Genomic DNA, 12,678 nt, shown 5'->3' on the forward strand with positions numbered 1-12,678 from the left:
GTCCTCGTGTTCACATGGTGTTCTGCCTACATAGTTCCTATGTCCAAATTTCCTCTTCTTATAAGGACACTGGTCATATTGGATTAGGGTCCACCCTATGACCTCAATGGATATGAATTTGAGCAAACTCCGGGAGATAGTGAGGGCCAGGGGAGCCTGGCATGCTACAGTCCGTGGGGTCGCAAAGAGTCAGACATGACTAAGTGACCGAGCAATGACAACGACCTCATGTTAACTCAGTTACCTGGTATAAAGACTTTGTCTCCAAATAAGGTCACATTCTGAGGCACTGGGGGTTAGGACTCCAATATGTGAATTTGGGGGACACAATTCAACCCACCATGCTATCTACAGTGCTTTTCCAACTGCAGGATCCGTTTAGTGAGCCTCAGCCAGCACTTTTTTAATGCAATAGAATGGAGTAGAATCAATCAGATGCCTCCCACATGGTAGAGGAAATTATTATTTCATTTCAGTTGTGTGTGTGAGAGAGAGAGATCAAATGGCTCACAGTTTTAAGATATTTCTAACTGTACGTCATGGTCCAAAAGTGAGAAGGTCACTACTGTTCAAAATGTGGAAACCCTAGAAATCACTCAGTCCCCGGGTGTACTCTGTAGGGACTCACCTTCTCACTGTGGTGCATTTACAGAACATCACAATCGAAGGAGCATCCGTCATTGACGGCGACAATGCAGCCACAAATGGAGTGATACACATCATCAACAAGGTACAGAATCGCTCCCTCCTGCACATCTGGCCTCTCCTCCTTGTGTTATTTATCCTCCTACACAGTATCGTTGGTGGGGTGGGGGGGGAGTACTTAGCCTTAATATAAAAGTAACCTGCTTCATTATTTTTATTTTAAAACCGTTTAGAGGCTCTACTCATTCAGTAAGACTCAGTTATTCTTTACTTATGCCTGTATCCTGCAGTGGGTTCATATAAAGTGTAGTCGTGTATATCTCTTATTTATGAGACCATCTTACAAGGCGCCCAAGAACCTTAGTATTAGGAAGTCCATAACCCACACGGGACTTAATCAAGAACTGGAAGAAAGGCAGCTATGTATGTGTCACTGGTCCTCTCCTGTCTGCGTTATTGTGCCCAAGAAAAAAAAAAAGGAAAATGGTAGAAAAGATATTGTGGAATTTTTATTTTCTCTTCAAATGCAATTCAACAGTATTCAAGGCATGACATAGAAAAAAATTAAATGGAAAATGAGTTTTTAGACTATCCTATAATTTTTAGTTACTATGTTAAGAACTTCATTTAAATTTAAAGTTAGAATTTAGGGTATATTGGAAAATTTTGAAAAGTAGAAGATTAGAAAAGACAATTAACTAATTGCATTTTAACTAAAATTACTCTCATTTGACACTTATATACTCCCTTTTTTTATTTCAAGTTACAGAATATGTTAACAGTTTCTGTTCAGGAAAGGGAGACTTCTTATAAGACTTCTGAGTGCAATATTTTGCAAAGACCTTGCAAGTCTCTTGTATTAACAAGAGGCATAAAGAAATACATTTTATGAGCAAGTGGTAGGTCACTTGCAGAGAACCATGCTGAGTTTATGGCTTCACTTATCAGAAAGCAACATTACCAAGAGTGCTTTTTTTCTCCAATCCTGGCTTTTCAAAGTACACTTTTTAAAAAAAAATCATGAAATTACCTCTTCTTATCATTTATATTTTTATTTCTGATGAACACAACCCCATCAGTAAAATGGCACCCCAACCCATCTCCTATACTGAGCGTTATTATCATGGGACCAATTCAAAGTCCCACCTCCTCCATGAACGCCTTCCCTGATCTCTACAACCCACATCACCGAGACTAACATAGTGGCAAGCACGTAAGTCCTAGAATCATACAGGATCTGGGTTCAGGCATTCAGCTAACTCTATAACCTTGGGCAAGTTACCCAACCTCTCTGAGCTTCATTTTCCCTCCCTTTGAGGATTGAGCGACACCGTCTCTCTCAATGTGTGCTGCCTAGTGAGGCCACAGTAAATCTCAGTTTTATTCCCTTTTCCTTCCCCTGAAATCCTGTGGGATTTCTGATATGGAACCCATCTGACATAAGTGCACCCCTGTCTGATGGCCTTTATGGACTAGGTCACGCGCGCCGTTCTTGTGTGACGGCTCGTCCTGAGGGGCGGAGCTGCGTCTTCTCTCTGTCCTGCATCAGCATTACCACCTCACCTGACATGCAGTAAAATCGGAATGATTGACAGCCCGTTAGGTGCCAGGCATCATGCCAAGTATCATGCATCCCGTTTGGTTTTTACAACAACCCTAAGAAAGTATGTACCATTCTCCTCACTTGCCAAATGGGACACATGAGGCTCCTATGGCTAAGCAACTGGGTTGAAGAAGAAATTTGTGTGAACACAAAGGTTCATGGATGTGTGTCAACTGATTCAAGTTTGCTACTTAACCTCTGGGTTGCACTGGCTCCTCGAGGAGCGCCTTTTCTATCTATCCATTGGATTCTGTGGTCCCTCTTGTCAGGGCCACCACAAACAGCTATGCAGGCTGTTCCCTGCCTAGAGGGGCCTGGTCTACGGGTGGAATGGGGCTGAAATCCAACCCACTTCATGCCCCAAGCTATACACTCCTGTTTAGTCTTGCAAACTATCAGAGAATGTCTTGTTTCAACTTGAAGTGGCCTCAGGATCACATGGGGTTCCCTGGCGGTTCAGTGGTAAAGAATCCACCTGCCAATGCAGGAGATGTGAATTTAATCCCTGGGTCAGGAGGTCCTCTGAAGGAGGAAATGGCAACTCACTTCAGTACTCTTGCCTGGGAAATCCCATGGACAGAGGAGCCTGGTGGGCTATAGTCCTTGGTGTCACAAGAACAGACACTACTTAACAACTAAACAACAACATTATAATTACATACTGTTGTGACATGAACCAGTATATTGGAGAGCAGGAAGCCCTACCAACACAAGTTAACAGAATTTTGGGACTTTCTTTCCCAGGTTCTGATTCCCCAGAGAGGTCTAACTGGCTCCTTACCAAACCTGCTCACCCGACTGGACCAGATGCCTGACTATTCCAGCTTCCGGGGCTACATCATTGCAAGTACCACATCCTCTGCATGATCCTCTGCTCAGGTTACCTGGGAACAGAAGTCCCTCACGTGCTCCTGTCTCTCTCCATCACAGCAATATAACCTGGCGACTGCGATCGAGGCTGCTGATGCTTACACAGTGTTTGCTCCAAACAATGATGCCATCGAGAGTTACATCCGAGAGAAGAAGGTCACAACTCTGGTAGGTATTAGCAATAATAACTCAGGAAATTCTTTTCCAGAAATTCAAGCACTTAAAGTTTTCAGTTGATCTACCATGTACCATGTCACTCTTTCATCAAAACTGCCTTGTGAGTATCCGCTTATTTAACAGAAACTCAAGCAGAGACTCTGGAGAAGGAAATGGTAACCCACTCCAGTATTCTTGCCTGGAGAATCCCATGGATGGAGAAGCCTGGTAGGCTACAGTCCACGGGGTCACAAAGAGTCGGACACGACTGAGTGACTTCACTTTCACTTTCACTTTCAAGCAGAGACTCTCATACCCAAACCTCCCCCAGGCCAGAGCTGCTCATGTATTTCATCCATACCCCTGGAAGCACACACTCAGGCTCATAGACACAAAGATGCAGTCTCCCCAGGAATCTGGAAGCATCTTCATAGCCACCCCTCCTCCCCTCCCTGGCTTCTCCCCAGTCCCGCACAGTGAGCTGTCAGCACAAGGGACCTAGAGGGAATGGACTGTCTCCATCTTCCTCCTAGTCGCCCCATCTCTGTCTGCCCTGATTCCTAACATCTGGAGATAAACAGTCAAAACTTTTTCAAAGGACTTTGTGAAATAATACTGGGTTGGCCAAAAGGTTCATTTGTGTTTTTCTGTGACATCTTATGGAAAAACTCAAACGAACTTTTGGGCCAACCCAATGAAAAGCTCCAATCCCTTTACTCTCTGGCTCAAAACCCTTGGGTGGCTCTCCATTTCCTCAGTGACTAAGTCCAGACTGTCTCCCCAGGTACTTACAGCCTCCACAAACTGGTCACAATTACCTTCTATTCAGTGCTGGTAGCAGACTTTCCATTTAGAAGGATCCCAGGGGTGTCCTACCCCCAGCCCCATAGCAAGGGAACAAGTTTAAAGTTGTAATTGCACAGCAAGTGTGCTGTTTTCACTTCTAACTTAATATGGGGTAAGGGATGCTAAGGAGACAGGGCTGGTACTTGAAGTCCCGCTAAGCCGCTGTTGGTCCACTGCTCTCTCCCTTCCCATTCTCTGCAGACACCATGTGGTCTAACCAGAGTGATGTCATATAGACCTAAAGATGGAAAACGTGTGTTTGCTCCTGTCTACACACACACACACACACACACACACAGGAACCCTCCAGGCTCTTCTGTCCATGGGATTTTCCAGGCAAGAATACTGGAGTGGATTGCCATTTCCTCCTCCAGGGGATTGTCCCCACCCAAGGATTGAACTGGGTCTTCTACACTGCAGGCAGATTCTTTACCAACTGAGCCACCAGGGAAGCCCCCGCCACACACGCACACCACCACCTCATTCAGGAGGGCTGCCCTTCCTCCTTCCTTGCCTCCTGAATCCTCTCCATCCATCAAGTCCAGTCTCACCTTCCTCGGGAAAGCTGGTTCTAGCCCCTTCAGTTCAGTTCAGTCGCTCAGTCATGTCTGACTCTTTGCAACCCTGTGGACTGCAGCATGCCAGGCTTCCCTGTCCATCACCAACTCTTGGAGCTTGCTCAAACTCATGTCCATCGAGTTGGTGATGCCATCCAACCATCTCATCCTCTGTCGTCCCCTTCTCCTCCCACCTTCAATCGTTCCCAGTATCAGAGGCTTTTCAAATGAGTCAATTCTTTGCATCAGGTGGCCAAAGTATTGGAGTTTCAGCTTTAGCATCAGTCCTTCCAATGAATATTCAGGATTGATTTCCTTTAGGATTGACTGGTTGGATCTCCTTGCTGTCCAAGGGACTCTCAAGAGTCTTCTCCAACACCACAGTTCAAAAGCATCAATTCTTCCGTGCTCAGCTTTCCTTATAATTCAACTCTCATATCCATCTGTGCTGCTGCTGCTGTATCACTTCAGTTGTATCCAACTCTGTGCGACCCCATAGACAGCAGCCAACCAGGCTTCCTGTCCCTGGGATTCTCCAGGCAAGAACACTGGAGTGGGTTGCCATTTCCTTCTCCAATGCATGAAAGTGAAAAGTGAAAGTGAAGTCGCTTAGTCGTGTCCAACTCCAGCGACCCCATGAACTGCAGCCTACCAGGCTCCTCCGTCCATGGGATTTTCCAGGCAAAAGTACTGGAGTGGGGTGCCATTGCCTTCTCCGATCCATACATGACTACTGTAAAAACCATAGCTTTGACTAGATGGACCTTTGTTGGCAAAGTAATGTCTCTGCTTTTTAATATGTTGTCTAGGTTGGCCACAACTTTTCTTCCAAGGAGCAAGTGTCTTTTAATTTCATGACTGCAGTCACCATCTGCAGTGATTTTAGAGCCCCCCAAAATAAATTCTGTCACTGTTTCCATTGTTTCCCCACCTATTTGCCATAAAATGATGGGACCAGATGCCAAGATCTTCATTTTTTGAATGTTGAGTTTTAAGCCAGCTTTTCCACTCTCCTCTTTCATTTTCATGAAGAGGCTCTTCAGTTCCTCTTCACTTTCTACCATAAGGGTGGTATTATCTGCACATCTGAGATTATTGACATTTCTCCCGGCTATCTTGATTCCAGCTTGTGCTTCATTCAGCCTGGTATATAAGTTAACTAAGCAGGGTGACAATATACAGCCTTGACGTACTCCTTTCCCAATTTAGAACCAGTCTGCTGTTCCATGTCCAGTTCTAACTGTTGTTTCTTGACCTGCATACAGATTTCTCAGGAGGCAGGTCAGGTAGTCTGGTATTCCCTTCTCTTGAAGAGTTTTCCATAGTTTGTTGTGATATACACAAAGGCTTTGGCATAATCAATAAAGCAAAAATAGACGTTTTTCTGGAACTCTCTTGCCTTTTTGATGATCCAATGGATGTTGGCAATTTGATTTCTGGTTCCTCTGCCTTTTCTAAATCCAGCTTGAACATCTGGAAGTTCATGGTTCACATACTGTTGAAGCCTGACTTGGAGAATTCTGAGCATTACTTTTGCTAGCATGTGAGATGAGTGCAATTGTGCAGTAGTTTGAACATTCTTTGGCATTGCCTTTCTTTAGGATTGGAATAAAAACTGACCTTTTCCAGTCCTGTGGCCATTGCTAAGTTTTCCAAATTTGCTGGCATATTGAGTGCAGCACTTCAACAGCATCATCTTTTAGGATTTGAAGTAGCTCAAGTGGAATTCCATCACCTCCACTAGCTTTGTTCTTAGTGATGCTTCCTAAGGCCCACTTGACTTTGCATTCCAGGATGTCTGGCTCTAGTTGAGTGATCACACCATCATGATTATCTGGGTCATGAAGATCTTTTCGGTATAGTTCTTCTGTGTATTCTTGCCACCTCTTCTTAGTATCTTCTGCTTCTGTTAGGTCTATACCATTTGTGTCCTTTATTGAGCCCATCTTTGCATGAAATGTTCCCTTGGTATCTCTAATTATCTTGAAGAGATCTCTAGTCTTTCCCATTCTATTGTTTTCCTCTGTTTCTTTGCATTAATCACTGAGGAAGGCTTTCTTATCCTCTTTGCTATTCTTTGGAACTCTGCATTCAAATGGGTATATCTTTCCTTTTCTCCTATGCCTTTCACTTCTTTTCTCAGCTATTTGTAAGGCCTTCTTAGACAGCCATTTTGCCTTTTTGCATTTCTTTTTCTTGGGGATGGTCTTGATCACTGCCTCCTGTACAATGTCATGAACCTCTGTCCATAGTTCTTCAGGCACTCTATCAGATCTAATCCCTTGAATCTATTTGTCACTTCCACTGTATAATTTTAAGGGATTTGGTTTAGATCATACCTGAATGGTCTAGTGGTTTTCCCTACTTTCTTCAATTTAAGTCTGAATTTGGCAATAAAGAGTGCATGATCTAAGCCATAGTCAGTTCCCAGTCTTGTTTTTGCTGACTGTATAGAGTTTCTCCATCTTTGGCTGCAAAGAATATAGTCAATCTGATTTTGGTATTGACTATCTGGTGATGTCCATGTGTAGAGTCTTCTCTTGTGTTGTTGGAAGAGGGTATTTGCTATGATCAATTCGTTCTCTTAGCAAAACTCTATTAGCCTTTTCCCTGCTTCATTCTGTACTCCAAGGCCAAATTTGCCTGTTACTCCAGGTATCTCTTGACTTTCTACTTTTGCATTCCAGTCCCCTATGATGAAAAGGACATCTGTTTTGGGTGTTAGTTCTAGAAGGTCTTATAGGTCTTCATAGAACCATTCAACTTCAGCTTCTTCAGCGTTACTGGTTGGGGCATAGTCTTGAATTACTGTGATATTGAATTGTTTGCCTTTGAAACAAACAGAGATCACTCTGTCATTTTTGAGATTGCACCCAACTACTGTATTTTGGACTCTTTTGTTGACTATGAGGCCCTTAACTGGCCCCTTAGCTGCAGATAATCTCTTCTGCCTCTGAGTTCAGACCATCTGTACACCCCATAGCACTTCTACACCTCATATAAGGAAATGTCTTTGCAGGTGAGTAGGTCTTAGTTCTCCAATTAGATGAAAACTCTGGGCATTAGATTTTTGTAACTGGAATGTTGAGCGAGCAGCACTCCTGGAACAGAAGTGGAAATCATCTTTTCTTTGTCTCCCCACTCCTCCCCCATCCCTTTGAACCTGTGTAGCGGAAAACATTCATTAACTGCCCTGGGATAAAACCTCAGGCAATCGTGCAGAAAGGCTTATCACTTTCAGCCACAAACACAACCTCAATTAAGTAAAAAAAAAAAAAAAAAATTTTTAACCAGCCCCTTGTAGTTATCAACATTTTGAATTGGATTTAAAATTAAATCTTCTTTCCTCACTTGTCCCATGCTGGTACTTTGTCCCAACAGGACATTAGAGGAGGGGGCTTGGTCCTTGCACCAATCAGAGTCTATCAGAGTGTGGGGAGGGGGATAGATTGGGAGTTTGAGATTGACATGTATTCACAAGTCTGTTTAAAGTGCCCTTCCATGAAAAAGATATTAGTATAGAAAGGTAAAAATTATTACTAAAAAAAAAAAAAAATTAGGGTCCATCAGGAGACAGAAACCATACCAGAAAAAATTTAATATTATGAATTGTTTATTGGGTATAAAGCTATATAAATATAATTGAAAGGTAAAATAGAGATAGCATAGAAGCATCTATAACCCCAAAGGCTGGGAGAAGAAAAGAAAGAGGTCAGGACAACTAAAACTTAGAAACATGGAGGGGCCCAGAGAAGCAGTGACTCAGACCTGTGAGGGGCAGGGCCCATTCGTCTAGTGGCTCTGATGTTGGAGGAGGGTCCCTGGGGGCCCTTGGAGAAGGCATTGCCAGGCTGGTGCTGGCGTCTTGAAGAAGAGGGGAACATGATAAAACCACTCTGGGAGTCACAGGTCTCTGCCATTCAGATTCAGCTGCCACTGCAAGCGTGATGAGATGCAGCTGGGATGATGCCCAGTGAGTAGCCCAGTGAGTGCCCAGGGACTGGTGGACCTGTGGGCTGACTTTCCCTTCTGTGTGTCATCCAGGAGGAAGACATACTCAGGTATCACGTGGTCTTAGAGGAGAAGCTGCTGAAGAATGACCTGCACAATGGCATGCACCGGGAGACCATGCTGGGCTTCTCCTACCTCCTCGGCTTCTTCCTCCATGATGACCAGGTGCAATCCTTCCTCTGAAAACAATGGGCGTCCTAGCTCTGCCATCCGCCATCACTTTCGCATTGGATAATCTTCATGACCACTTCCTCAGCCTTATCCACAGCAGACAGCTGTCTGTGTTCCACCACAAAGTAATGACTAGGCCAGACTGGGAAGCTCCCCCTTGTCCACCCCATCACCAGCCCTCAGACCATCAGTGTGGTCTGACTGGTCTGGGGATTGAATCCCAACAGTCACAGGGCCCTTCAGTTCTGCTTCCTAATAACAGACAGTCCCCAAGCCACCTCCAAGATGGCAGGGAACCTGGCAGACAAACGTAACCCCCCAAAGTGGCATGGCCCCAGGGTGTAAGGAGCCACCTGACATGTGAAGGAAGGATCCAGCAGCCACATGAATGAACAATATTACCATTGCTTGTTCATACAGACTGCAGACCTAGGGCCAACTGCCCCCACCCCAGTATCCCAGTATTAATCTCACACAACCTCTAAGCACTTAAAGTGTTTAGAATTTGTAAAAAGAATTGAGACTAAATACATATTTTAAACATTTCAGTATGCAATTCTATGTACCTATGTCAAATAACCAGTGAAACAATCAATCGGAAAATTCAATAAGAAATTCACTATGTGACTCTGGTATAAATTCTCACAAGAAAAGGTAATAAAAACTAATGATTATTTAGGAGAAACTAAGCACTATATTAAAATGATGAAAATTTAATCCCAAATTTTTAAGCGGTAATATTGTTCCCTGTAAAAAAGTGAATTTTTTTTAAAAAGCACAATTTTGGAATCAATATTCTCAGTGTTATCATCACTGAAGCCCAAGTGAATTTTGTGTACAGTTGCTTTTTTTCTTAACATGCTCAGGTTTTGGGTTGTTTTTTTTTTAAGTCTTTCTGGTTTTTCATTACTTAGAGAATAATCGAATGCCAAATATTTCCCTCTGACTCCTATAAATAATCTTACCTATTGTGTAATAATTTTGAGGAGATCCTTTTAAATACATTTCCTTTTTTTTTTCCAGGTAAGGCAATTTTTGTTGATAAGGACCTTATATGTTTGTTTTTATCTTTGTTATCGTTTATTTCTTCATGTAGAAATGAATATTCTGGTTAGTTGAATCAGTTTTGATTCTGTCATGTTTATTTTCCATGTGTTTGAAAAGTCTTTGATCTAGAGCTTTTTTTTTTTGTCTTTTACAATAGAGACTTTATCTTAAATAGTTCTATCTTACAATAGAGGTTTTGCTTTTATTGATAACTCATTCACTCTCAGGACAACAGAGATGTGGGAAAATGCTGTCTAAATGAAGAGATTTGTGTTCAGATCAAAATTCTAATGCAGCTTGTAATTCTTCAAGTATATCTCATAATAAAAATTGTCAGATTTTTCTATGCCAAATCAACAGTATTACAACATCAGAAGTTCTGACATTTTGATATTTTAAATCAGCTCAGCCTCTTGGAATTCTGCAGATTTGTTTTGTGATCACCCTTTGACTCCACAAGTGAGGCCCCTGCTGCTTCTCCAAACCTCCACAGGCCCTGGACCACTTCTGTGCACCTCAGTCATGATTCTGCCCAACATCCCACGGAAATTCACTTGAGTCCAAGTAAATCATCAGGGACTTTAACAGTCGGTGGAAGTTCAAGTTTAAACACTTAATAGCGTCACTTCACTCTTGATGCATTGGGGAGTTTGGGAGATGGTAATCATTTTTAAATGCTCATTAGATATGAAGTTGACATCTGTTTAGTACAACAAAGAATTCCCTCTTCTCCCAACCTCAGCCCTGCTACAGCTATACACACACACAAGTATGACCCCTCAGGTTTTCAAACAGCCATTTGTTTTCAGTTATATTAATTATACTCAGGAATGAATTAATGGCTTTACTTATTTTGCACTAAACAATCATTAAGATATCCTCCCATTTAAAAAAATCAAAACCAAACAAGTTATAACTCAAAGTTGAATTTAAGTTAGAAATTTAGTTCCCATGTCTTACACACTTACTGACACACTAGGCAAAGACGGTACAAACAAAGACAGTACAAACGTCCTGCGGACACCAGAGAAGCCCCAAGGAAAACATGATACGGTTAATGCAGACCTCTGAGCAGTCGCCACACCCTAGAAAGTGGTTTATCTGGTAGAACACATTTTTGCAAACTCTAAAACACTCAAATACTATTTTTAATCTCGTATAACGGTAATTTAGTCTTACTGAGGGGTGCTTGCAAGGTAACCAGGAAGCAGAGATATGCTAAAAGGGTGCTAAGTTTCATTCTCTATGTCTTGGCTGTGGAAGGCATCTACACCTCTGAGGCCACCAATAACTAGTACAGCTGAGCACATCCTTGGAGACATATTATCAATGGCACTAACATAGTGATCGTGATTCAGAATTTTCTGAACAGTGAAAACTGATCATTTGGATGATGGAGAGAAAACTTAGAGATTATCAGGAACAACCTCTTCTTTTTACAAAGGAGGAAATTGAGGTTCAAAGAGGAAAAGCAACTGGCCCAAGGTCACACAGATAGAAGGCACCAGGTGCAGAACTGTCACTCAGACTCCCCTCTCCTAGGGCAGAGCTGTCTCCTGTACAATGTGCTGTACGTGCCAGGTGAATATTGCAGAATCTCCTAGGCTAGCATCATGTTGACATCCTCCAATCCCTATCGTCCTTATTTCCCTTAAAACCACTGTAGTAAAAATTGATAGTTAACCTTCCTGTTCACAGCTCTATGTAAATGAGGCTCCGATAAACTACACCAATGTAGCCACTGACAAGGGAGTGATCCATGGCTTGGGGAAAGTGCTGGAAATTCAGAAGAATAGATGTGACATTAACGACACTACTATCGTACGAGTAAGTTCTATCCAAGACCAATGATGTAACTAAAGAGTGTTGGCTTATTTTTTATAATTTTGAAAGCCTGGGACTCATCTATCAGAGTATCTCAATTCAGTTCAAAAAACCACTAAAGGAACATCTCTAAGAGCATACTTGGTTGTGGGTCTACAGAAATAAATAAGACATGACCCTTGCCCTCAATGGGCTCACAGTCTAGTGCCTTGTATGCCTTGGAAAGGCTGCCTGAAGGGTTGTGTTGAGCAGGATTTCAAAGCCATGGTCTTCCTCAAGAGGAAAATGTGTCATGCCCAGCATAGGCATAGGGAAGGAGCCCTGTACACCCATGGGCAGGGTTGGGCCCACCATCATCTACCAGGAGAGAAAATATGGAAATGGATAATTTCAGTATAATATAGGACAAGTAATTGAGACTTTTTACTCCATGAGATGGTATAGGTTCTCTCAGTAATAATGATAACTGTTAACATCTGTTGGGCACTTTTTATGTGCTAGGCACTGCTCCAAACATTTTACATGTATTAACCCATGGAATCCTCACAACACCCTGCAGAGTAAGCACTATCACTCTGCCCATTTTGCAGATGGGGAAAATGAGCCATAGAGAGATTAAGTGACATCCCCAGGTTCACAGAGCTACCAAGTGGCAAAGAAGGAGTTCAAGTCCAGGCAGTCTGGCCCCAGAGCGAGAGCTGTGAATGACCAAGCTATACCATCCATAGGTGCCAAGTTAAGAACTAGTCACATTGGCCTCCTCCTGTTTTGCAACAGGCTGATACTTTTAAAATGTCTGTCATTCTTCACCTGCGAATCTTTGTCTCATGACAGTGGGTATTACCTCCATGCTGAGCTCTCAGTTGGACAGTGTGCCCCTAGGGCTGGGGGCACTGTGGGTGATGCATTCTTTAATCTCACAGTCTGGCCCAATTCACTCAATAGCGG

At 42.8% G+C, this 12,678-nt stretch overlaps 1 protein-coding gene across 3 annotated transcripts in view; it reads left to right on the top strand.

The window, feature by feature from the left end:
- Positions 1-12,678, top strand: part of STAB2 (stabilin 2) — a 172,468-nt gene that overhangs the window by 89,860 nt on the left and 69,930 nt on the right. For all 3 annotated transcript variants that reach the window (XM_086401059.1, XM_086401060.1, XM_086401058.1), the window contains exons 31-35: positions 653-730; positions 2,993-3,091; positions 3,179-3,286; positions 8,722-8,853; positions 11,605-11,733. In XM_086401059.1, the coding sequence (XP_086257185.1) occupies positions 653-730; positions 2,993-3,091; positions 3,179-3,286; positions 8,722-8,853; positions 11,605-11,733 (546 nt within the window). The remainder of the gene's footprint in view (positions 1-652; positions 731-2,992; positions 3,092-3,178; positions 3,287-8,721; positions 8,854-11,604; positions 11,734-12,678) is intronic.

The sequence above is a fragment of the Bos grunniens genome, chromosome 5, assembly GCF_055505025.1.
Source record: "Bos grunniens cultivar Pamir isolate PY7600 chromosome 5, Bosgru_T2T1.0, whole genome shotgun sequence".
Taxonomy (NCBI): domain Eukaryota; kingdom Metazoa; phylum Chordata; class Mammalia; order Artiodactyla; family Bovidae; genus Bos; species Bos grunniens.